At 43.7% G+C, this 27,305-nt stretch overlaps 1 protein-coding gene across 1 annotated transcript; it reads right to left on the bottom strand.

Annotated features, from left to right (window-relative positions):
* Positions 1-25,931, bottom strand: LOC128343863 (vomeronasal type-2 receptor 26-like). The gene is made up of 2 exons (XM_053293298.1): positions 25,805-25,931; positions 1-896 (listed from the first exon to the last, which is right to left on the bottom strand). The coding sequence occupies exons 1-2, from the start codon at positions 25,929-25,931 to the stop codon at positions 1-3; spliced, it is 1,023 nt and encodes a 340-aa protein (XP_053149273.1).
* Between the last annotated feature and the right edge of the window lie 1,374 nt (positions 25,932-27,305).

Below are 27,305 nucleotides of genomic sequence, written 5' to 3'. Positions count from 1 at the left end.
TCATTTGATCATTAGATGTTCTTTTCTATTCAGATCAGGCCTCAGTACAATTATGTAGCATTTGGGAAGAAAGATGCAACCCAGTAACCCAGCACTGGAGGCCAAGATGGAGAAGATTTGCACAGCCACCATGTATTTCCCCTTTGTGCTCAGGTAGGCGGGTACAAAGGAGACCCAGACACCACAAAAGACCAACATGCTGAAGGTGATCAACTTGGCTTCATTGAATGCCCCAGGCAGCTTCCTGGCTAAGAAAGCCACCATGAAACAGATAGTCGCCAGGAAGCCCATGTAGCCCAAGGCACTATAAAACATGGCAACAGACCCTTCGTTACACCGCAGGATGATCTGTCCAGGTTGGGAGTGCATGTCTGCGTCAGGGAAGGGTGGAGATATTCCCAGCCAGATGGTGCAGATGCCAACTTGAACACTGGAACAAGAAATGACAATGGAGTTGGCCAAACACTTCCCCAGCCATCCCCTCATCCTGTTCCCTGGCTTAGTGGCCATGAATGCGGCCACCACTGTGATAGTTTTGGCCAACACAGAAGAGACAGCAACAGAGAAGATGATGCTGAAAGCAGTTTGTTGGAGAAGGCAGGTCACCTTCCTTGGATGGCCAATGAACAGAAAGGAGGACAAAAAGGACAGCAGGAGGGAGATGAGGAGAATGTAGGAGAGGTCCCGGTTGTTAGCTTTGACTACTGGAGTTTCCATGTATTTAATGAAGGTTGCTAATATAATAGCTGTGGTGAGGGCCAAGAAGAAAGCAAAGAAAGCTAGGACGGTCCCCAACCATTCTTCATAGGTCAGGTAGGTTTTCACTTTGGGGACACATTGGTCCTGACCCTTGTTTGGATAGTGGTCTTCTGGACATTTCTCACAATGATCTGCATCTGTAAATAAGAAGCATGAGTTGCACATCATTAAAAAAAATTGTAGGCTGGATAAAAATTAATGATTTCTTTAAAGGTATAGAAATCAGATTTTAAATTTTAAATTGGATATTTTTTTAAAAAAATGCAATTTTAAATTTCAAATGCTCATTTTTTAAAAAATAAAATGGTTAACATTAAATATCACAATAAATAAAATGAATGAATGATACTCTAAGCGTATTCACACGACTATGGGGGCAGAGGCGAGAGGGCAGCTTGGGAAATGGCTGTGCAAAAATAACCTTCCTTCCAGACAACTCCTTAAATTTTGTGGGAAGTGCAAGTGGTGCTCCCACACTTTTCATGCTGCTACATGCAGTGCAAAACTCTGGCGGCCAGGATGATGTGTCCACACATCCCACAATGCAATTAGAAATGCGTGCTGTGCATTGGTGGATACACCCATGAGACAGATATCTCTGTGTGCGCTTGGGCTGCAAGCAGTTTAAGCACATATATGATACCGCACCCCTTAACCTTGGCTAAAGCTCAGGCTTCAAAGGAGGGTTAGGTATGTGGGCAGCGCTTGGATCCACTTGAACAATCATCATCATCATCATCATCATCATCATCATCATCAACAACAACTTTATTTAGTCAGAGAGCTATAGGTCACCTGCAGCCTCAAAGGCAGGATCCCTCTGAGTACCAGTTGCAGTGGAGTAACAGCAGGAGGGAGAGCATGCCCTCAACTCCTGCCTGTAGGCTTCCAGTGGCATCTGGTGGGCCCCTGTGTGACACAGGATGCTGGACTAGATGGGCCATGGGACTTATCCAGCAGGGCTGTTCATATGTTCTTAACTTTCTTTGTTAGCCACCACTTAATATAATGTTCTCTGGGTGGCTCAAAAAACAACATTAAAACATCCAATAATAACACATAAAAGTCATCAAATAATAGCACATACGCCGATTCAAATTCAAACCCATTCAGTACGAAGGCTCAAACTTGAACCAAACAAGGCATTGGGCTGGCAATGTCGGTCTGAGTTCAAATCAAACAGTGTCTGACCCTATTCAAACCGGTTCAAACTGGTTCAAAGGTTTGAGCCTCCAAAACTGGGTTGGGGTGGTAAGCACCCATGGGGGCCAACTCCTACCCAAACCTAAAAGCAACCGGACACTCGTGTGATCTCTAATGATTTTGTGAAAATTTTCTTACATTTCCCCCATTGTGTATAATAGGGACTCAAACCAGCCTATTATTCCCTATGCAGAGCACCTAGGGGCATAAAGCCATGGTGGGTGGTAGGCATTCAGGATTGCCTACCACCCACTGAATCCCAAAGCAATCAGAAACTCCTGTGAGTTTAAATTATCTTTTTGAATATTTTCCTTTTCTTTTTTTTGCATTGCGGGGGGGGGGGGGAATGGGGATTTGAGGATGCCCCAACCCACCCAATGGGTGGGGATAGATGGCACCAAAGTGGTTTTGGGTGCAAGGCAGGTATGTACACATGTCTTCCCCATGAGCCCCAAGACATGATTTACTTTTAATATATTTTTAAAAGATTTTAGCCTTTTTCAACGCAATGAATAGGAATCTCTTCCCCATTCATAAAAAGAAGAGTGTGTGACCTGACCTCTTTAATTGCTGTGAACTCTCTGTGAACTCAGAATTCACAGCAATTTAGGTCACACAGTGTTCTTCTTCTTCTTGACTAGGGCAGCAGACTAGGGCCAACAACAGCATCTATGTGCCCTGTCTTCCCTCCCCCAAGCATTTTTCACCAACATGCAACAGACACAGCTACATCTGGCACCTGGCCATAAAAGCGGGTTAGTAAGGAAAGGTGCAAAACAACATCCTGCCATTCTATTCTAATATATAACATTGTGGTATATTGGGAATTCTCTTTGATAAGAGAATCCCTTTTTCATTAAAGCAGAGTGCACAGAGGCACAACATAGTGAAATTTAGTAGGCATGCGTGTATGCTGAGAGTAAAGTAACTTGGAGCCAGTTCATAGTTTCAAAGGAATATAAATTGTATTGATTAGACAACTCCATTCTAGACAGGAAAGTGTGGAGTTAGGTTCTCTAATCTATCTATCTAGCTGGATGCAGATGGATTCTGCATCTCTGCACACATGGTCATTGGTGAAGAGAGAGGAGCTTTCATGTTGCAAGATAGTAGGAGAGAAGTGGGGAGAGGAAGTGGCTGGAAGGGAGGAACTCCCTAAGATTAGCAACTTACATTCCAAAGGGATAGTGTCAGAGCAGTAGAGAAGAGATGACCAATGTCTTGACCCTCTAGCCCTCTGACTCACTAGTCTGTCCTCCACTGTCATTGAGACAAGAGACAGCGCAAAGTCCTTCACTTCCATCACCCCCTCTCAATGTCTCGTGACAGTTCACTAGATTCATTTTCTTTCTCAGCTTTTCAAAGCAGGGTCTTGGTAGTGGCTTAGTGAGTATGTCTGCAAGCATTTCATTTGTTGGGCAGTAGATCAGTTTGATTAGTCCATCCTTTTGCAGATTTCTCACTACATGATACTACACATCTTCATATCTTCTTTTTTGGAGAGCTGAATGCAGCTTTGGTTGTCTTCATACTCTGGTATGGGCTGTGCTACATCTGTACCTGGATCTTTCAGTAGTTGACACAGCCATTGTATCTCGTGACAGCGCTGTGCAGCTGATACATATTCTGCTTCAGTGGTTTAGGATGCTTTTATGTCTTGCTTGGTGCTTGACCAGCTTATGGCTCCATCTCCACAGAAAATTATGTGACTGCTGGTGGATTTCATTTCTGTTAGATCTCCACCCGAGTCTGCATCTACATATGCTTCTAGATTTGGTTGACTGTTAGCTGGTAGCTTGAGCTTAAAGTGTGCAGTACCCTTTAGGTACCTAATAAGTCCCTTAATCGCATTCCAGTCCTTGACTGTTGGTGATGCAGTCTTTCTGCAAAGTAAGCCAACTGCTGTACTGATATCTGGCCTAGTGAATGAACTAATATATAGAAGCTTACCCAGTGCTTCACGATATCTGTGGTTGTCAGATATTGGCTCAGTTTGATCTTCTTCCTTTATGTAATTCACTTCCATTGAAGTTGGTGTAGGATTCGCATCTTCCAGTCTGAGCAGGTTTATCAAGACTTTAATTTTCTGTTCTTGGTTGATGAGGAAACTTCCATCTTTCTCTCTTTGTACTTGAATGCCCAAGTAGTATGCAAAGTTGCCCAATCGCTTGACTTCCACATCTCTGTTCAGATGATGCATTATCTCCTTTCTGTCATCTGGATTCTCATAGGCAAGAATCAAATCATCAACATACACCAAAATGTAGGTTCATTTGCCATCTCTGAAATTCGTATACAGGCAGGGATCAGCTTCACTTCTTTTCAAGTTTGTTTGAAGCAGCATATCATTTAGTTTTGTGTTCCATGCTCTGGCAGCCTGTTTTAAACCATCAATGCTCTTTTGCAGTTTGCATACATAGTCTGCTTTGCCTTTCTCCAAGAAACCTGGTGGTTGTTGCATGTAAATGTCCTCTTCTAGTTCGCCATGCAAGATTGCAGTTTTCATGTCTAGGTGTTCAACATGCATTCCTTTGCTAGCAGCAATACTTAACAAAGTCCTTGCTGTGGTATGTTTAACTACTGGTGCAAAGGTTTCATCATAATCTTCTCCATATTTCTGTGAATATCCTTTTGCTACTAATCTGGCTTTGTAGCACTGAATCTCACCATCAGCACCATGTTTGAGTTTGAAAACCCATTTGAAGCCTATAAGTTTCCTTCCTCGAGGTAACTTAGTAAGAGTCCAGGTTTTGTTTTTCTGTAGAGCCTCAAGCTCTTCAATTGCAGCTTGTTTCCACTTCTGGGCTTCTGGGTTGTGGTAGCTGGGATAGTTCCTCCCATGAGGAGGGTTCTGGTTGTTCCGCCGTTCTTGCGAGGTAGGATGGTCTTGGTGCTGGAACACCTCTGGTTGAGCGCGTTGAGCGCTTCACCTCATCCTCTGTGGTCTCTCTCCCAATATCTCAGGTGCATCTGGTGGATCACTGGGAGTCTCTGTGTCGAGCGTGGTTGGATGTGGATCTGCTGTCTCCTCCTCCTCAATTCCGCTGAGATCAGGAAGCATAATCCAGTCATCAGCGTGTTTGGTCTGGTTGTTTGCTTTGGTGTAGGCCCCTCTGAAGATGTAGCTCTTTCATTCTCATCAAAATACACCGATCTGCTTATGGTTATCTTGTTGCTGTCAGGATCCAGAATTCTGTAGTCTTTGTATTGCACTGAGTAGCCTCTAAAAATCCCTTTTGTGGCCCTAGCCCCTAACTTAGTCCTTTTTTCCTTTGGGATGTATGAGTAAGCCGTGCTTCCAAAGACACGCAGATGCGTCATGGACAGCTTATGACCATGCCCAAGTTCATATGTTGTTGTTACTATAGGCTTTGTGTGCATTCTCTTTTGTATGTATGTAGCAGTCATGATGCCTTCTCCCCAGAGTTTCTGTGTAAGGTGTGTGTCAGCAAGCATTCATCTTATCAAGTCCAAGAGGCTTCTATTTTTTTCCTTTATGAGACTCATTTTGTGACGGATTGTAAGCTACCATGGTTTGATGCACGGTTCCATGTTCTCTCAGGAACTGCTGTGTGGCACTGGACATATGTTCTCCTCCATTGTCTGTGCTCAGGATATTAGATTTCCACTCAAATTTGTTGCTTGCCATGGCCACGTAGTGTTGGAGTTTCTTGAGCATCTGTGATTTCTCCTTTAGTAGAAATACAATTGTGTATGGTAGGATATCATCGGTGAATGTGAGAAAATATTTGAAATTACCTATGGTTGCTGGAAGTGGTCCAGATATGTCGCTGTGGATGAGCTCCAGGGGTCTTCTTGTCTCCATTTCACTCTGCTTAGGAAATGGCTGGTTAACTGCTTTGGACTCAAGACAACAAACACAGTTATTCACAATGTCACATGGTACAAAATCAATGCCATTATCTAATCCCCTTTCCTTCATGTTCTGGATTGACTCTTAGCTCCTGTGTCCCAGGCATCTATGCCATAGTTGCAAGCAGTTTTCATGCGAGCCTGACTGAGCAAGGATCACTTCCTTAGGCTGGTATGCTTCAGGTTTGGACCAGGCTAGTCTTTCTCTGTCTGTCTTTGATATAGGTTGCACTTTCACGCTGTATAGGCCTTTGCATTCAGAGCCTACAAGGCAAACTTCTCCATTCTGTATATTAGAAATGGACACACTGTCCATTTCTAATATAGAGTTCAAAGATACAGTTCAAAGAAAATTGTTGCTTTCTGAGCAAAGTTACTTGCCCATTCACTTTCATAGCGAGAATTCAAAACTTTTCTTCTGCTTGCTTCAGGAGATATGGTTTCCACAGCTCTCTCAAAGCTTAGAGCGGTGTGGACTTCCAGTTGTCCGATTATATTGCTATAGCTTGGGGGCATGCTTAGGAACAGAGCTTCCAGGGACAGTTTGCCACCTTGTGGCCAAATTGGTTACACAGAAAACATCTAAAGGCATTAGTCCCAGTTGGCGTGATTCTAGGAGCAGTCTCCCTGCTGGCAGTCATGTGATCTCTCTCGCTGGTCTGAGTTTCCTTGGCAATGAAGCCAGACCTCTTTGTATGCAAATGTGGGGGGCCCATGCGGTTTCCTCTTGCAGCATTCCCTCCCCACCTTGGGTTTCCTCTGGAATGAAGAATTGTTGCTTTCTGAGCAAAGTTACTTGCCAATTCACTTTCATTGTGGGAATTCAAAACTTTTCTTCTGCTTGCTACAGAAGATATGGTTTCCACAGCTCTCTCAAAGCTTAGAGTGGTGTGGACTTCCAGTTGTCCGATTATATTGCTATAGCTGGGGGGCATGCTTAGGAACAGAGCTTCCAGCTTCTGATTCTCTGTAAATTCCTCCCCTGCAGCTTTAAATTGCAAAAGAAATCTTCCAGCAATCCCACATGCATGTCAAAACAGTCACCATCTTTATACTGGAGATTCTGCATTTTCTTTCTCAAGTTAAAGGTGTATGCCCACTCCTTTTTCATATGCAAGGAATCTAGCTTTCTTAGCATTTCCTTTGAGGTCTCAAGATCACATATAGTAGTAAGATGTATTTTATTCACAGAAGCAGCTATCAGAGCTTGAGCTTGAGCATCTTTGAGCAGCCATGTCTCCTTAGCAGTCTTCTCAGCAGCTGTAGTTCCATCTGCGGGGGGTTCCTCTTCAGTTACTTTCTGCAGCCCTTCAGCATGCAATGCATGCCTCAGTCGCGTTTTCCATTCCAAGTAATTGTCTGGGTTCAGGATAGTCAGCCTGAGCTTTCCCTCTAGGTAAGTAGCCATCCTCACTGAGCTCTGAAAAAGGCAGCTGCTGCAGATTAGCAATTCAAAGTGTCCATGGCTAGATCTCACTGGATCTCCTGGAACAGACTTAAATCTCTAGTTGCACTACATGCAGCTCAAAATACTGGGCCCATAACCAGTTGGGAATTTTCTGGTAAGAGAATCCCTTTTTCATTATAGCAGAGTGCCGAGAGGAACAACACAGTCGAACTACACAGGCATGCGTGTATGCTGAGAGTAAAGTAACTTGGAGCCAGTTCATACTTTCAAATCAATATATGGCATTTATTAGAGAACTCCATTCTAGGCAGGAAAGTGAGGAGTTAGGATCTCTAATCTAACTATCTAGCTGGATGCAGATGGATTCTGCATTTCTACACAAATAGTGCAAGGAGAGGAGCTTTCACGTTGCAAGGTAGCAGGAACAGGAAGAGAAGGGGGGAGAGGAAGGAAGTGGCTGGAAGGAAGGAACTCCCTAATATTAGCAATTTACATTCCAAAGGGATAATGTCAGAGCAGTGGAGAAGGGATGATCAATGTCTTGATCCTCTCACCCTCTGACTCACTCATCTGTCCTCCACTGTCTTTGAGACAAGAGACAGTGCAAAGTCTTTCACTTCCAATGTACATAACATTCTATTATATACTGCTAGACTTGAGATTATTTGGCGGGGAAGCATAGTATACCTCTGTGTGTGCTCTGTGAAAGGGTTAATGGGTTTAGGGTTAAATTGCCATGGGCACCAGTGTGGAGGCTAGACTGTGCCTTCTTGCCCACTCAAAGCCTGTAGGCTGCTGGGCAGAGAATATTCATTTTAAAAAAGCAAATATAAAAATTAAAAAATCTTTGGAATGGGGAAAAAGACAGAATTGTTTTTTTAAAAAACCCATGAGGCTACACTAAACACCTACTAGATAGATACTTTATTTCGGTCATTGACCAGGAACATCACCACACACAACAGAACGCAATCTGCACAAAACATAACAAAACTTGGTCACTGTGTTGGTGTATTTATGATTAAAATTTGACAATAAAATCTTTAAGAGTGTCTCATCTGGATAACCAGGAAACATCACAAGGTATGGCAAGATAAGTGTTGATCGATCATTCTTTTATAGGTCACAATGTAAAATAACATGTTCAGTAGTCTCAATATCGCCTGAACCTCAAGGGCAAAGTTGGGATGCGTAAGGAACCCCCCTAAACCTCCCTTGGAGCACCGCTGTAGGGAGCGCATTTAATCGAGCTAAAGATAGCGCCCGTCTGAACTTGGAAAAGGAAATATTATTTAAGTATGCAGAGGGTTTTCTATTAAAAAGCTGATCTCCGAGGTAAACACCTTTTGGGATTTTGGCAACTTCTAACTGTAAATCAGTGTCAGAAATACGTTGTTTAATAGACTTCCTAGCACAATCATAACCCAAACTAATAAGCATATCCAGTGAAAACCCATAAAATTGGGATTTTGTATTAACAAGACGCTTCCAGGAAGAATCGAAATTGTCAGTTAATACCAAGGGGGCAAGTCCAGATTGAGAAAAGACTAATTTTAACCAAAATGCAAAAATGCATTTCCAATACTCCGCTTCCAAGGAGCCAAGGTCCACCTCGCGCCTAATGACAGCATTAGGAACACATCTGGGGAGCTGCAATATAGATCTAATAAACTTTGTTTGGATAGCTTCCAGTGTGACAAAATTGCCAAAAGGGCCCAACTGAGCACCATATAATAATAAAGAGTAGACCTTGGCACGAAATAGTTTAAGAGCGGCTGGAATACAAAGGGCCCCCTATGTAAAATAAAAGGATCTGATTAGGTGGGCTGAGGCTTGGGCGTTCTGCATGATATAATTCAGATGTGCCTGGCGCTGACCTGAGGAGTGGAAAACCACGCCCAGGTACTTAAAGATTTTAACTTGTTCCAAGTGATGACCATTCATTCGCCATATGTGGCGTTTGGGGCGCTTAGCAAAAACTAACACTTTAGTTTTTTGATAGTTTACTTTGATAAGCTCTTCAGCACAATAGGAGCTGAATAATGAAAGGGCCCGTCCCAATCCTACCGGTGTCAGGGACATAAGGACCATGTCATCAGCATACAGCAAAATGGCAAGATGTTTATGGGCCAGTTTGGGGGGATGAATCGAGGGGACACTCATGATGGAAATAATAGAGTTGATATATATGTTAAATAGAATGGGGGCCAAAATGCAGCCCTGCCTTACCCCTCTGGAAGTAGGAATTTCAGCCGAGACTTGGCCCTGTGCGCTCAGGCGGACTCTTAGGTGGGTGTTCTCGTGAAGCTTGTAAATCAGCACTAACAATCGCTTATCCAGAGATAACTCATGCAGCTTTGCCCATAGTCTTTCTCTGGAGATTGAGTCGAAAGCAGCTTTCAGATCTATAAAGGCCGTGTACAGGGCAGAGCCTGGCTTACTAGAATATTTCTCCACTAGGTGCTGTGGTATAAATGCGTGCTCCGTAGTGGACCGCCCTTGGCGAAAACCTGCCTGTTCAGGGGCGAGAACGTTATGGGCTTCCACCCAGTCGGTAAGCTTAGCCAAAAGGTGTCTGGCATATAATTTTGAGATAATACTTAATAGACTTATAGGTCGATAGTTTGATGGATCAGTTCGACACCCTTTTTTATAGATCGGAACCATTATCGCTACACCCCAATCTGAGGGGAATTTAGCAGTTCTATCTATGTATGTGAACTACGTATGATCTCAATATTAATACAATCGCTGCCCGAGGCTTTAGCGGGTTTAACTGATTTGATCAGCTCTTCAATTTCTGCACAAGTAACAGGGGGCCAGCTGGGGAGAGAAGAAATATTTACATCCAACCTATAGTTTGAAGAATCAACCCGCCTATATAAGGAGTGGAAATGGCGCTCCCAAACCTCATGAGGAATGAGGGGAGAAGAGACCATCGAGGATCTTACCTGCGGTGTCATCACCAGGCACCCAAATCTAGACTGATTTTTCAAATTAGTGGCAGCAATCAATTCAGACCACTTCAATTGTGTATGTTGTAGTCTTTTTGACTTTAGCAACTTTTTATAAGATTGCTTCAGTGAGGAGAGGGCCTGGGGTCCAGGTCTAAAAACACCCTCAACATAAGATTTAAAGGCTGAAATAAGCTCCTTTTTTGCTGTTTGGCACTCCTGGTCGAACCAGGAGCGTGAGAAAGGCCTGTGCCTCTTGCATGGTGATGAGCAAGGTTTAGCAAGCAGGGGAGCAAGAAGGCTGATTAATATAGCATGATGTTCTAACATAGATGACTCATGAGGCCAGGAGCCCCCTGTTCTGAGCGACTCCCAGAGCATCAGAATCTTATCTGAGTTAAGAAACGATCTAGCCTGGTTTGATAGTGGAATAGACCACTTCGCAGCCTGAGGAGGAACATCACAGTCTGTGTAAGGTAAAAGCCTGCTTTCTATCCTGGGAATGTCTTCCCCAGCGATATTCAAATATAAAGGAAGGTGGTCACTCTCAGGGCGGGTAATGACACAGAACTTTCTTATATAAGGCACCAGGTTACGGGATACTGCGACATAATCTATTAATGACAGTCTAGAACCCGTCCAGTGTGTGTATTCTGCAGGGAACACCTACTAGTACTAACTAAAAAGGATCCCTCCCACACAGAACCCCTGTTTAAGCCTATTTTAAACTAAACAACACACAACTTTTTAAATTCAATTGCAACCTCAAACCTCCCTCCAAACACGAAAAAAAACACCCAATAATACAGAATTCCAGAAGGAGGGGTGTGTGTGTGTGTAAATGGGGGTACACTCACTCATTCTAGGGCTTGACCCACGTTACGTTTCCAGTTGTCCACTTCTGTGATGTGGTTTCTGAGTCTACTCTTCAATCTTCTTCTCAGTCTTCAGCTTTGGAGGGCTGGAGGGCTGGGGTAAAAGCCTTGAAAATCTGGAGGAAAGAGGGGGGCAGGCCAGGTGGCCATTGGCCAGTGGCCACAGGGGCTGGTGGCAGTGGTGGCTGGCGATTTTCACTTATTCTCCCTCCCTACAGAGAGCTCACATGTGCCAAAACATCTTCCATGAAAGCATATGAATGAATCTTTGCCCTCTTCTCCAAAGTCTGTCTGTTGCTCTGGAGCAACTTACCTTTCTGAGTGGAGATTGTCCCTTCTGGGCATGGAGAACAGTGATAGCAACAGATTTGTTTTCCTTCCTGCATCACCTTCATGGATCCAGGGTTACAGCTCTCAGTGCACCTTGCATGAGGTATAGTCTACCAATGAAGGACAAATTTCTTTGTAATTTCTCTGTCTGAGCCATTTTTGGAAGGGCAGTATAGAAATCAAATCAATCAGTCAATCAATCAATCAATGTATGTGTTAGGGGATGACATCCTCACTAGGTGCACACATGGAGACCTCGAGGCCCTCATTCTGAAGCACAGATGTTTGCGTGGATGGGGGGTGATTTTCACTTATCCCACCTTCCCCCAGAAGTGCTCTGCCCAGTTTAACTGGGAAATAGGTCCCCGATTTATGCACTGCAATCACTCAAGTGCATGCTGATTGATAATCGTTACCAACAAATGATTTGAGATGAACAGATGTTGGTGAAATAAAAAGAAATGAAGTGTTTCTCTTACCTTGCTATACGGGCTGGGCCACACAATGGCTTCTGGGTTAATTGTCAACCTTACATCAGTGGACATAAGTTTCTCCACTGTCCCAATTGTCACTCTCCCGTTAGACTTATTGGGGAAGAGCACCCAGTTCACAATATCAAAATCTCCTGCCAGCTCTTTGTTCGGATCCAAGCAGAGTCTATCCAAGGATTTGTTATAAAAAATTTTCAGGAAAGTGTGGAGCTAGAATGACAGAAGACAATTGCATTTGGGCGCCATGGATCTCTCTTCTAGGGTTGTTTGTTTGTTTGTTTTTCTGTTTTCTTTTTGGCCTGAATCTGAAACACCCCCATTTTGTTCTTTGTTCGAAATTGCAAAGTCCGAATCCGAAATGTTTTGGATTAAAAAAAAACAGCCCTGGGGCACAACTAGTGGGTGGGGGTGATAGTACCCAATGGGTGGAAGATACCACCCAAATTACAGAGGAATTGTGCAAAGGGCTGATTTTGGTGAGTTTATGAAGTTTAGGATTTTCCCCAAAGGGAATAATGGAGGTTTCAGCTAATGTTTAGCTTCCTGGTGCGGGGAAAGGGGTGGCCCAGAGCAGAATAGAGTGTGTGAAAGCGCCCAGTGGGGCAAGGAAGCTGCCAGAATTATTTCAAAGGAATTGAGCAGAGGGCTGATTTTTAAAGATTTAATGGAATTTACAGATCTTTAAAAGGAATAATGGAGGTTTCAGTAGCCCCGTAACTGCACATGGGAGGCACCGAGGTGGCTCCAGAGTGAGTCGTGGTGTAGAGCACATAGGATGCCAACCACCCCAATGGATTGCTAACCCATGGGGTACTGGGTTTTGTTGTTTCTGAGATGTTTTGAGTGTGTAGATTCTCTGGTAGCATATGAGAGTGGATTCATGGTTTGTTGTTCAAATATGCTACCAGAGAATCTTCACTCAGAACAACTCTGAAACAACAGATCCCAGCACCCCGTTCGTTAGCAACCCGCGCGGGGGGTTTGGCACCCTATGTGCATTACACCACCACATGCTCCTGGGAACACCAGTGCCCCCCAGGTGGAGCTAGGGGTCTGCTGAAACCTCCATTATTCCCTAAGGAGAAAAAGCTTCAACTTCAACAATTCCTAAGAAATCAGCCCATTGCCCTCTTCCTTTGGAATCTGAGTTGTGGCAGTGGAATTTTGGGGCACTGCCACCCAACCCACTGTTTTGCCCCTCAGGCCTCCTTTCTGCCCCAAAGACATGTCAACTTCAGAAAATCTTTAAAAATCAGCCCTTTCCCCAATTCCTTTGGAACCTTGGTGGCAGCAGGCACCCATTGTGGCACTACCACTGGACCCACTCTTCTGCCCTTAAAGCCCCTTTTCTGCCCCACATCCACCAGAAATAACAACAACATAACACATCATCAACAACAACAGCAGCAGAGCTTTGCAAATAACCAGGCAGATTTCCTAAGGTCATGCACATGCACATCCCCCACCCGAGAAATGCAGTTCATCTACACAACAGTATGAAACAACGACAATGAAATGCACACTGCCCCAAGCAGTATGCACACTGCTCCACTGGCCAATGAGGCTAAATGCACACTGCTCCACTGTCCAGTGAGGGTAAATTTTACCCTTAAATCCCCTTTAAAGGAAAAAGGAGGCAATTGCCAGCAGTTCAACCCATGCGTTCGCTGGCCAATCTGCAGGCTGGAGGGGCCAGAAATTCAAACAGAGGTCATAACTCAAAATGGAGACTGAAGGAGAAAGACTTTTTGTGATTGCAAAATGGAGTTCCAAAACAGCTGAAACAACGAAATGTTGTGTATCCCAAACAGGGACTTTCTGTTTCAGCTTCAAAATTTTCTGTTTTGAGCATTGTGTGTTTTCTTTCAGCTACAAAATAGCAGAAATGGCCTGTTTTGGGCAGAAAACATTTTGTATCCAAAACAAAACGCACACCCCTACTCTCATCCCAGATCATTTGGATCTCTGACGTCCTTTGACTTGAGGCTAAGGCAGATTGTGGCTAAGAACTGGCAAAATTGAGGTGACAGGGGCAGAACTTCAAAACTGTCTCGAAAGTCTAAAAATTAACAAAATGCCAGTGCTAGATGGCATCCACCCAAGTTTCCCACCAAAGGCTCATCAGTCAACTTAGCAGTCATGGGATAAGGGGACAGGTTCATGTGTAGATAGGTAAATGGTTGAAAGACAGGAAAAAGAGGGTGAGAATAAATGGACAGATTTCACCATGGAAGGAAGTGGAAGGTGGGGTCCCCGAGGGATGGTTACTAGGACAAGTGCTCTTTAGGTTGTTCATAAATGATTTAGAAGTTGGGAAAAGCAGTGAAGTGCCCAAATTTGCAGATGACACTAAAGTATTTAGGCTAGTGAAATCCACAACAGATTGTGAGGAGCTGCAAAAAGATCTCTGCAAACTGGGGGAGTGGGTGACAAAACGGCAAATGTGGTTCAATTTAAGCAAGTGTAAAGTCATGCATATTGTGGTAAACTCCTCCTACCAGCAACTTCACATATATGCTGATGGAATTGGAGCTTTTGGTGACTGACCAGGAGAGAGATCTTGGTGTCGTGGTGGACAGCTCATTGAAAGTGTCAATGATTCAGTTTGCGGCAGCTGTGAAAAAGGCTAGGAATCATTAGGAAGGGGAGTGAAAATTAAAATGCTAATATTATAATGCTCTAATACAAATCTATGATGAGGCCACATCTGCAGTATTGTGTACTGTTCTGAGCACTGTACATTAAGAACGATATTTTAGAAAAAGAAAAAAAAGAAGAAGAGGGCAACCAAAATGATCAAGCACCTGGAGCACCTTCCTTATGAGGCTGGGCTACAGCATCTGGGGCCCTCTAACTTAGAAAAGAGGCAACTAAGGGGAGACATAATGGAGATGTAGGAAATTATACATGGAGTAGAGAGGGTGGACAGAGAGAAATTTTTCTCCCACACTCACTACACTATAAGCAGGGGGCATCCCATCAAACTCAAGGTCAAGAAATCTAGGAGCGACAAGACGAAGTACTTTTTCACACAGTTCATAATTAATCTTTGGAATTCTTTGCCATGGGACGTAGTGATGGCCACCAGCTTAGATAGCTTTAAACGTGGAGAAGAGGTCTATCAATTTCTATTAGTCTGGTGGCTGTGGGCCACCTCCTGCCTCAGAGGTACGATGCCTCCCAATACCAGTTGTAAGGGAGCAACAGCAGGAGAGAGTGTATGCACATATCTCTTGCCTGTGGGCTCCCCAGAGGCATCAGGGGGGCCACTGTGTGAAACAGGATGTGGGTCTAGATAAGCTTTGGGCCTGATCCAGATGTTCTTGTGTTCTTATGTTCTATTCTAGACATTGGTTAACTTATTTATTTATTTATTTACTCTAAGCATGGCTTGCAGTTTGCAAACCCATGGACACCTGATCTATCTGTGACTCTAGGCTTCTTTTTTGGCGGCGGCGGGGGGGGGGGTTCTCTGGGGTCTCATTCCCTAAGCTTTCCAAGGAATGGTTTTTCCTGATTTTCTAGAAAGGTTAAGCCTGAGAGTTTCATGTCTGAGTGTTTCATGTCAGTGGCTTAGTCAGTGAGGTCAAAGCAGCTTTTATGTTCACACATTTTGAAATGTGCAAAAATGTATCCTCAAGACATTTGGAAACCCTCAAATTTCCAATACAGGAAATACCAAACTGGAATTGGGATCCAAGATGGCAATTCTAAATCTGAACCATGTACTTCAGTTTGCAGTGTTGCTTCATGGCGAGGAAAAGGCATACCTGCCAAGACTCTATCATTTGCCATTCCTCCCTGTGTCCACCCAAAATCACAGTTCTCCTGGAACGAGAGGAATATGCAGCATGTAAGGCATGTGCCACAACTTGGATGGCATTGTAAACACCGTAGCTGTCTTGAGACAGGACTCTTTCCACCTCCTCCTGGGGAAGGCTCTCCAGGTTCTCAGTCTCCATGCATCTTTTCCAGCCTTGTACATACAACACTTGCTTTAAATAGAAACAATGAAAGGCCTTCTTCCAAAACTGCACAACTACTGAGGAATATGGTTCATAGTACTGATATTTTGTCTTTTTCTTCACCTTTTTTATAAAGGATAAAGAACCATAAAGATACTGGGAAATACGAGTATACATGCACATGTTGATGTCCTGAAAATATGTTGTGATCCAAACGTTTCCTGGAACTGTACTTAGGTTATTTTTAATTATTCGTTGTATCAAGAGCAATTGAACAAATGCGACTGCAGAGTCCCCATAGTAAACAAACACATTGACCTTTCTCCACATAGTTGATCTAGAAATTGGAAATGAGTCTGGATGTTGGATCTCTAGGAATTGCATTTTTTCTGAGAAGGCAACACAAATTCCATTCCTGGTCATCAAAGGTGTCAGGGACCTGATGAACCTTTCCCCGTTGTCACTAGAGGGAGCAAACAGACCAATCCACGTCCATCTGAAATGCAGAAGCAGTTTCACAATACCCCGATACTGAATTTCATCTTTTGGGACCATTTGGTAGACATACGGGAACTGAGTTTTATCATTAAGGACATCAGCAGCAAAGGCATAACGGACCTAATAAGGAAAGGATGAGAATTGTTGCTTTGTTTTGTTTTGTGAACAAAAATTTGTTATTTGTTAACCTGAAATTATTAGCAGCTAGGGAAATATTAGTAGCCACGAGGATGGGTCACATGTATGTGGGGGCAATTTCAATACTTTGCAGGACATTCGGTGGTAAAATCATTCTATATTTGTCCCCACTTCAGGATCCCCATCAATGGGAACTGTTTACCACACATGCCTAGTAGTTTGGCTCTTAGAAATAGTGACCAAGCTGTGGGAATAAATCTGATGCTAAGGGAACCCAGATACTCAAATGGAGCGACATGAGTAACTGGAATCACTGATTTGGATGGTGTCCAGAAAGAAAGAATAGGGTCAAGTTGTCAGGATTGATTGATTTGAAATATTTTCCCCCATCCATCCAAGATGATACTGCTTGGGGAGGCTCACAGACAATAAAAATATATAGCATTATGCAGTTCAGGTGTTGTTGTTTTTAAGAGACCAAATAATAAAAATGAAGAAATTTCTCTAAAAGGTTAGTTCTTTCTGAAACCCCTTTACTCCCTATGGGGAAAAGCTTAAAGGTGCACCAAATGCAATTTTTTAAAAAATCAACCCTATCACCAATTTCTTTGAAATCTAAATGGTAGCAGACACCCACTGGGGCACTACAACCTGAACCTCTCTTTTTGCAATGGGATGTGGTGATGACCACCAGCTTGATGACAACCAGTTTGGATGGCTTTAATAGGGGTGTAGACCAATTCAAGGAGGACAGGTCTATCCATGGCTACTAATCTGGTGGCTGTGGACCCTCTCCAGCCTCAGCGGCACAATTCCTCTAAAGATCAGTTGTAGGGGAGCAGCATGCAGCAGGAGAGAGGGCATGCACATTCCTCTTTCCTGTGGGCTCCCCAAAGGCTCCTGGTGGGCCACCATGTGAAACAGGATGCTGGACTATAAGTCTCAAGCCGGATCGATCAGGTCTGTTCTTAGTTTTTTTTAATGTCCTAGTGAGTAGAGAGGCTGCCAGTAGTGACTACTGGCTGCCAGTATGTTTCCGGGCAAAATACAATGTGCTATTTATAACTTACAAAGCCCTAAACGGCTCCGGCCCTGAGTATTTAAGAGAACGTCTTCTTCGCTATGATCCCCACCGCCCATTGAGGTCCCTTGAGAAGGTCCGTCTCCAGTTGCTGCCAACTCGTTTGGTGGCTACACAGAGATGGGCCTTCTCGGCTGCTTGCCCCAAGATTGTTGAATGTGCTCCCTGCTGAGATAGGAGCCTCCCCATTTCTGCCATTTTAAAAAAAACTTCTGAAAATACATCTCTTCAACCAGGCGTTCTCAACTTGTTTTTAAATTGTTCTGATTATTTAATTATTTACAGTGTTGTTAATTTTTAATCTTTTTTTATGCTTTTATCATTTTTGTTTAAATTATTAACTGATTTTAATGGTGTTTTAATGTAAATCGCCCTCAGCCTTTTGGAAGGGTGGTATAAAAGTTTGAATAATAATAATAATAATAAATAATAGAGAGCCACAGATTCCAGCTTCCCCGTGGGACCCACGGATAAGGGTGCACATCTCCACATTGACGGACGGGTTGGCAGGGTGCTTAGTTTGACAATGGCTTGGAGACAGTCACCGAGTCGATGAAAGCATTTCCCTAAGTGTCCTTCCCTTCAGCTTTCTTGCATAGAGCATCCTCCAGGGCTGGTGTTGTAGCATGCAATGAGAGCAACAGCTCATACAACACGAGTACCACCTTGTACAGTTTGCATTAGTGTCCCACAGACAGTGCTTCTCATGGGGAAGACATAGGGAGCAAACATTCCTATACGGTGAAGAAGCTGGGCCCCCCTTACCTACCCTTTTGATGTGAAGAATAAAACTGAGAATAATATAGATTCACAATGTGCAATTCCCAATGGAATTGAAATTAAAATTATGCCTACTTATATCATTTCATAAAGGGATTAATCAAATACTAGCTGGGCAAGTGCAGAGGATCTGCACCTCTAATTAGTCCCTGTCCCTCCTGCTGCCGCTGTTGACATTTTCTCCCCTCCCCGCCCATCACTGCCTCCTACTTCCCCAACCTCCCGCCGTTACCGTTCCAGTTTTCTCCATCTCTGCCCCAGCCCATTGCTGCCTCCTCCCCGTCACAGTTATCTCTCCCCCGCCAGCCTGCACCTACTTCTTCCCCTGTTGCTGTCAACATTTTCTCTCCCTGCCCACCCATGTCTCCTTCTTCTCCTGCTTTCCCACCTGTCACTGTTTCCTTCTTCACCCGCCCATCGCCACCTCCTACTTTCCCGCCTGTTGCCGCATCCTCCTTCCAGCAACCCACCCACTGGCCCGCCCGCCGGCCCACCCACCCGCAAGTTGGCGGCCACCATTTTCACCCCCCCCCCCAATTCTGTGGCTATAACATTCCGACACGGTGAATTGGCTGGGCCCACCTTACCGACCCTTTCTGTGTGAAGAACAGTTCGGGATGGGCAGTGTGAGTGTCCCTTTTGTCTGGCAACTCAATATCTGTAAGGCTGACAGGAGGGGAAAGGCTCATTTTCCAAGTGGCTGCCAGTGAGAATTGCCAAAATCATGGAGAAGCCACATGCTCAGGCAGGTCTGTGCCGCCTCCTCTATGATGGGGTTTGGCAATGGGTGCTTTACTGCAATTTATTTATTTATTTATTTATCCACTTATTTATTTATTTATTTATCTATCATATTTTTACACTGCCCAAAACTTATGTCTCAGGGCGGTTTACAAGAAGATTAAAAAGTAAAATATTAATTAAAAACAAAAACAATAAACAAAAATATTAAAAGTAATGAAGTTAAAACACAATCTAAAACTTTAAAACAATATTCTAAAAAACAACATTAAAACAATCAAAACAATATCAGTTAAAAGTCTGGGTGAAGAAATGCATCTTTAAGGACTTTTAAAAAGATGTCAGAGATGGGGAGGCTCTTATTTCACTAGGGAGCGTATTCCAAAGCCTCAGGGCAGCAACGGAGAAGGCCCGTCCCTGAGTAGCCACCAGATGAGCTGGTGGCAAATGCAGACGGACCTCTCCTGATGATCTCAATGGGCGGTAGTGTTCATAACGAGGAAGATGTTCTCTTAAATACCCAGGGCCCAATCTGTTTAGGGCTTTATAGGTTATGACCAAAACCTTGTATTTTGCCCAGAAACATATCGGCAGCCAGTGTAACTCCTTCAATATGGGAGTAATATGGTCTCTCCTAGATGACCCAGAGACCAGCCTGGCTGCCGCATTCTGGACCAACGGTAGTTTCCAGACTACGTACAAGGGCAGCCCCATATAGAGCGCATTGCAGTAATCCAGTTAGGAGGTTACCAGCAGATGCACCACTGTTTTAAGGTCAGCTAACTCAAGTAACTCAAGAAATTGTTGCAGCTGGCGTATCAGCCAAAGCTGATAGAAGGCACTTCTGGCCACTGTCTCAACTTGGGACCCCAAGGAGAAATCCAGAAGCAGCCCTAGTCTGCGGACCTTTTCTTCCTGGGGAAGTGTGACCCCATCCAGAACAGGCAGATCAAAATCATCTCTCGAGTTCCGACCCCGCACAATGAGTACCTCCGTCTTAGCCAGATTCAGTCTCAGTTTGTCATCCCTCATCCAGCCCATTACCAACTCCAGGCAGGCATTTAAGGAGGTTATGCCCTCTCCCGATGATGCTGGCATGGATAAATAGATTTGGGTGTCATCAGCATTCTAATAGCACCCTGCACCGAATCTCCTGATGATCTCTCCCACCGGTTTCATGTAGATGCTAAACAATATTGGAGACAATACGGAGCCCTGAGGGACAGCATACAAAAGTTCAGATTTTGAAGAACAGCATTCTCCAAGGGACACCATCTGGAACCTGCCCCAGAGGTAGGGGGTGGTGCCTCCAACTTCCAACCCCCTCCCAACCCCATAGTATCCAGAAGGATACTATGGCCGATAGTATCGAAAGCTGCCGAGAGGTCCAAAAGGACGAACAGAGTCACACTTCCTCTGTCAATTCCCAGTTGGAGATCATCCATCAGGCCGACCAAGGCAGTCTCCACCCCATAGCCAATTATGGCCGGGTCTGCCTTGGGCATAATTCTTCAGTGGCAAAACTGTGGTTGTTGGTGAAGCTTAGAGAAAACCTCCAGTTCCACTTGGAGTTTGGTGGGGCAAACTGGAGTTAACTTTAGACCCTTAACCACATTTTGGGCTACTATAGTTACAATTTCAGGCAGATTTAACTGTGGTTAAAGTGTACATGTGAACTGGCCTTATATGTTTAACAATTTAGTCTTTAATTAATTTCCATCCATTTAACCAGCACAGAAGTTAATTAAGATAACCGGCCTGGAATTTCCTGGATCCTTTTCTCAAAAGAGGAGTTAAATTAGCCACTTTTCACTCCTCTGAGCCTGATTGTCGGGATAAGTTACATATTTTTGCCAGGAGGTCAGCAATTGCCCATTGGAGTTCTTTAAGAACTATTGGGTGGATACCATCTGGTTGTGATTCTTTGTCAATTTTCAGTTTTTCAAGATAGTTTAGAACATCTTCTCTTGTCACCTCAAATAGTCTCAGTTCTTTAGCACCCAAGCCTGAGAACATAAGTTCCGGAGCAGGTATATGGTCAGTATCCTCTGCCATGAAGACAAAGAACCCCTTGAGCTTCTTTGCAACATCCTGCTTAATAATCCCTTTCATGCCCTCTTTTTCTAAGGGTCCAACTGCCTCCCTGGCAGGTTTCCTTTTTCTGATATATTTAAAGATGTTGTTGTGATTTCCCTTGACATTTCTAGTTATATGCTCCTCAAACTCTCTTTTTCCATCCCTCTTGTCTCCCTGCATTTCCTTTCCCAGAGTTTATGTTCCTTTCTGTTCTCTTCATTTGGGAAGGAATTCCATTGTCTAAAAGAAGTCGTCTGCCCTTCCAGAAGAAAGGAATAGAGGAAGGAAATAGAGCTTCCCTGACTCTATTTGTTAGCCATGCTTGTGTCCTCCTGAACTTGGTGCTACCTTTCCTCCTTCTTGGTATACATTCCAACTGAGCTTCTATTATTGTGGGATGAGATGAAGGATTGGGATGAAGGACCTCTAGATTAGGGATGTGCGAACTGGTTCAAATTTGAACCGGCCCGGTTCTACGGCTTGAAATCGAGCCAGACTGGGCTCTTCTGAATCTGAACCGGTTCGATCCAAACTGGTTCAAAACAGTTTGAACCGGTTCCAATGTGCCATTGGGCTCTATTGGGTCTGTAAAATGTTAAAAGTGTGCCCTCCATTTTGTGGCTCCTTCTTGAAACTTTTGCTACTGGCATCCATTTTGTGAGGCTATTTTTTAGGCATTGCATTGGCTGCGCTATTGATCCCTTGATTGGCCAGAATGAGTCTTGCGCTCTGGTAGGCTGTTGGCTGTTGCACTGTTGAGACCTGGCACCCTGTTGGCCAGGGCATGAGTGCAAAGGTGGGGACTCTCAAAGGAGGGAGTTTCAAACCTATTTAAACCAAGCCTCTTGCCTGGAAAATTCTCTTTGGCTGCAGTTGTGGGATCATCATCTGACACCCTTGCTTGCTTCCTTTGCTGCTGGTCTCTGTGATTCCCTGACTGTGTCCTTGTCTGTGTGTCTCTGTGTGTGTACCACCTCCTTGTGCTGTGCTTTCTTTTGTCCATTAGAGATGTGCAAAAAACCGGTTTGGTTAGGATTTGAACCAGGTCTGAACCAGGGGTGGTTCGGTTTGGGTTTTGTTCGAACCACCCCCTGGTTCAGTTCGGATTCAAACCGGTTCGAACAGGTCCAGACCTGTTCGGACACCCAAAAATTGGTAGGATGGTAGCTGGCACCCAGTGGTACCTGTCACCCAAACCCCAAAGCAATCGGACACTCGTGTCGTAGAGTGGAATGTGGTGGGTGGTAGTTCCTAGGCTGGGCAAGGAAGCTATCAGAATTATTTGAAAGGAATTGGGCAAAGGTAAAATGTTATTTCTCTTTCAGACTATTCCTATAATCAATACTTTAACTTGTTTTAAGCAATGGCAGAAGGTTATAACTTAGTCTGTTTGGCAAGGGAAAAGACCAAGAATTAATTTTAAGAATTTAACGGATGCAAAGGAAAGAGGTGGTCTTACCTTACCGGACTTAAGGTTGTATTTTGATGCTGTTTGTTTGACGTGGCTAAAAGAAGGGATAACATTAAGGAACCCTAGAATACTTGATTTGGAAGGATTTGATAGAAGGTTTGGATGGCATGCATATCTGTGGTATGAAAAAAGCAAAATACATAAAGATTTTTTGAACCATTATGTAAGAAGGAGTTTAATGAGGGTGTGGTTAAAATATAAAAAATGGTTGGAACCTAAAACTCCGTTATGGGTATCTCCAATTGAAGCGTTATCACGTAAAGAAGTAAATATGCAACTGCATTGGGGTACCTATAGGGATTTGCTATATTTTCAGGGAAAAGACTGTAAGTTAAAAAGTTTAACTGAAGTACAATACTTGGTCAGAGATTGGTTTCAGTACCATCAGTTAAATGAGATATATAAGAAGGAGTTTAAAGTTGGATTTGAAGATCAGATTTTGAGTTTTGAGAAGGAATTATGTGAAAATGATGAAAAATTAGTTTCTAAAATGTATAAACTTTTACTTCTGGTGGAGACAAGAGAGGAAGTGGTTAAAATGACCATGATAAAGTGGGCTCAAGATGTGGGGTGTAAGATAGAAATGGCAGCCTGGGAAAATGATTTAAAATTTAATGTTATATTTTCAAAGAAAATTACTATAAAATGATGTATAGATGGTATTTGATGCCAAAAAAATTGGCATTAATGTATAAAAATGTTTCAAACAAATGTTGGAAGTGTGGACATTCTGAAGGTACTTTTTTTCATATGTGGTGGACCTGTGAGAAGGCTAAGGCCTATTGGGACATGATATATAATGAGTTAAAGAAAATATTTTAAATGACATTTCCTAAGAGGCCAGAATCCTTCCTGCTGGGAATAACACAAGGTGTAATCTCTATAACTAATTTAACATTTTTAATGTACGCTTCTACGGCGGCCAGAATAATATATGCACAGAAATGGAAGAGTAATGAACTGCCTTCAAAAGAAGATTGGCGGCTAAAAATTTTGGTATATGCGGAGATGGCAAAACTTACAACATTGATAACAGAGCAAAACTTAGAATGTTTTAAAGAAGATTGGAAACCATTTTTGTTGTATCTAAAGAACTGTTTTCCTAATATGGACTTTACAGCAGGGTTTGAAATTTAGTAAAAATTGCAGGTTGGGTAGAGGAACTGTGTTTGTAAGGATTTAAATTTATGTCTTGAATTATTATTATAGCAAGGGTAAACTTTACAACTGATGATTCACGAAGAGATGTGTGCGTGCGGGAAGTCCACTTTTGTTTATTTGTTAAGGATAAAATTACTATTGTTAAAATCAATAAAAATTGAATTGGGGGGGGGAGAAAGGAATTGGGCAAAGGGATGATTTTTAAGTGATTTTTGAAGTTTACTTCAAGGTTTTTCTCCATAAAGAAGCATGGAGGTGTCAGCAAATGTATAGCTTCACGTCGGGGGCAAAGAGGTGGCCTAGAGCAGTGTGGGGTTGGTGGTAGTGCCAGGTAGGGGCAAGGAAGCTACCTGAATTTTTTCAAAGGATTTGGGCAGAGGGCTGATTTTTGGTGAATTGTTGAAATTTACACGTCTTTAAGGTTTTTCCTCATAAGGTATATGGAGCTTTCAGGAGCCCCATAAGTGCACTTGAGGGCTGCTGGGGTGGCCCAGAGTGAGTGGTGGTGTAGTGCACATAGGGTGCCAACCACCCCCATGGGTTTCTAACCCATGGGGTACAGGGTTCTCTTGTTTCTGAGGTATTGAGTGTGGATTCTATGATAGCATAATAGAGTGTATTCATGGTGTCTCATTGAAAATCTCATTTGCTATCATAGAATCTGCACTCAGAATACCTCAGTATACTTATCATAAGTATATCATAAATAAATAAATTTATCATAAATAAGTATCTCTCTCAGAGCTTGCTGACTTTACTTTTCACCAACTGACACACATTCTATTCTTTCCAATTAGATATTATTTAATGCCTTAGAAAATCTTAATTAAAATAACCATCACATCTATCTATCCGGGGATGCTTGGGAGGGACTGAGGCCATTTTTTCCATGGCCCCAGACCCACTTTGGAGGTGCTGCCACCCCACAGAGGTGGGTTCGGGGCTGCCCAAAATCCCCATTCTATCCAATGGGAAACTTTTTTTTTTACAAAAATTCACCAATAATACTAGGAGCAACCAATTGCCTTGGGATCTTTGGGGTGGAGGACACCCATGGGTTCCCACCACACACCCCAGCTTTTGGCCCCTAAGTGCTCCAGATAGGGAGTTATGGGCATAACTTGAAAATATTTTAAAAATTCGTAAAAAATCAGAGGGAAGTCCAATCGATTTTGGGTTTGGGTGGTAGGTGGAACACAAGGTCAGCTTTCATCCTAGCTACTTTTTGAGGTTCAAACCAGTTCAAATTCGAACTGAACCAGGGGGTGGTTCGGACAAAACCAAAACCAAACCACCCCCCCTGGGTCGAACCCGGTTCGAATTCGAACCGAACCCGGCGAATCGGTTTTGCACACATCCCTACCCTAGATAGGAAGTTTCAAAGAAATGTAGTAAGGAAACTGGCTGCACAAACCATTCCCTCCCATCCCCTGAAATCAAGGTAATGTATTGCTGTAGAGTGACGTTGAACATGAAGAAGCCATGCTTTCCTCTTCCCAGGCAGCATTGGAGAAGAGGGTACTGGGCTGAGGTACATATTAAGCAAACCCCTTTCATGCAGCTTTTTGATGACCGAGCATGCAATTCTCAATGCATACCTACAAGGGAGTGAGTTTCATTGGACCTCAAAGATACTCCCTTCCAAATAGCTTGTTTCCCCATAGAGGTAATTGAACAATCCCTTTAAAAAATGGTGTTGAGGGGCAAGAATAATGAAAAGTTATTTCAGTGTGTGGGCTGGAAACAGTGTGGAGATCCTCAGAAAAAAATGGTGGTAGAGATACTGTGCAGGTCACAAAGCACGAAGCATATTGCTTCATAATGAGGATATAGATTCACAATCTGCAAATCCTAATGGATTCCAAATTAAAATTATGCCTACTTATACAATTTCATAAAGGATTTAATCAAATACTAGCTGGGCCGGGCGCAAAGCATCTACGCCTCTAGTTATTCCCTGTCCCCCCTGCTGTTGCTGTCACCATTTCCTCTCCCCCTACTCGTCACTGTGTCCTTCTTCCCCAAACCCCCGCCGTTGCCATCCCAGTTTTCTCCATCTCCGTCCCGGCCAATTATCACCTCCTTCTTTCCCCACCCCCGCCCATCGCCGCCTCCTTCTTCCCCCATCGCCGTCACTATTTTCTCTCCACAGCCAACCTGCGCCCACTTCTTCCCCCACCTGGCTTGGGTGTAAGTCCTAATCAGGTCAATTTCATATTGAATAGGTGTATAGATAGGTTAGCCATATTGTTTTAGCTTGACATGAGTCTGTTTGTGGTTTAGGCCTTGATCTTAGCATGAACCCATGAGCAATGCTGTCATATAGGTAAAGTCCCAGATCCCCCTCATTGTGCTCAAAATTAGACCTCGGTGGAGTCCCAGAGCTTATACAGAGTGCCAAGTGAGCAATTTCTTGCCCACTGTTCAGGAAAGCCCCCACCTTCTCTCTCGTCTAATCAGAGAGAATCAGCCTGTTAGCTCAGACACACTTCCTCATTTTTCGGTAACTCATATAGAAAGTAGCCAGGGCTCGATGTTCCATTTGAAGGGGGGGTCGCTCAGCCCATGCCTTGTTCCTCTTTCGCATCTCCCCTAGCCAATGACATCTCCCCTAGCCAATGGTGTAAAATGTCAAATGGAACAGGTTAGCCGTGGGACATCAATTGTCAGGACCCCTCGCTCTGGCCAATCACCGTCGGGTGCGTGGGCAGATAGGGTGGGATACTTAGGACCCTGATTTGGGGCAGAGAGGGTCGGTGGGAGCAGTGGATGAAAGACCGTCCGGGCTCTCTCCCTCAGGTAGGGTGGCGCAGGCACGGCACATGAAAGGAGGAAAGGAGGAAGTTGGTCCGAGGCTGTGAGTATTATGACTGAAAGGAGGCTGTTAGTTTTGTGTCTGCTTTGTGTGAGAGAAGTAATTTTGCTGCATGCTGTGATTCATCTGAATATTGGTAAGAAAATAAATCTGTTTTGATTAAATATAATCTCTTCACTTCTCCTCGTGTCTTCTTGGGTCTTGGGATTCTTGACAGCCAGCACCATAAAAAGAACCCATTGGTAATGTGAGGATTTTTGGAGTCTTCAATTATTCCTGGTTGCAGGGATTTTGGAGTGACAAAAATCTCTTACAGGGTCCAAGATATGGCTTGGCTTGTGTCCAAGAACGGCTTGGGTCCAAGATATCTTAGAGAGCGCTTTCTTTTACATTATCCCCACCGCATGTTAAGGTCATCTGGGGAGGTCCGTCTCCAGTTGTCACCGGTTTGTTTGGTGGCGACTCAGAGACGGACTTTCTCTGTAGCTGCTCCTGGACTATGGAATGCACTCGCAGCAGAAATTCGTAATCTTGATTCCTTACTGACCTTCAAGAGAGCCCTTAAAAGCCATCTGTTTGGCCTGGCCTTTCAAGGTTTTTAATCAGTTTTAACTGTTTTAATGTTAACCTGGTTTTCAGGGTTTTAATTGTTTTGATAGTTTAATTGTTTTTTAAGATGTTTTAAA

Source organism: Hemicordylus capensis, chromosome 2 (assembly GCF_027244095.1).
Source record: "Hemicordylus capensis ecotype Gifberg chromosome 2, rHemCap1.1.pri, whole genome shotgun sequence".
Lineage (NCBI taxonomy): Eukaryota > Metazoa > Chordata > Lepidosauria > Squamata > Cordylidae > Hemicordylus > Hemicordylus capensis.
The sequence above is the reverse complement of the archived record's forward strand: the minus strand, read 5'-3'. Positions and strand labels throughout refer to the sequence as shown.

Coding starts and splice junctions, on each gene's coding strand:
- LOC128343863 (XM_053293298.1), bottom strand. CDS start 25,931: ATGGGGGAAGAAGGAGGCGGCGATGGGCGGGGGTGGGGAAAGAAGGAG. Junction 897..25,804: donor GAAGAAGGACACAGTGACGA/GTAGGGGGAGAG, acceptor TCTTATTTACAG/ATGCAGATCATTGTGAGAAA.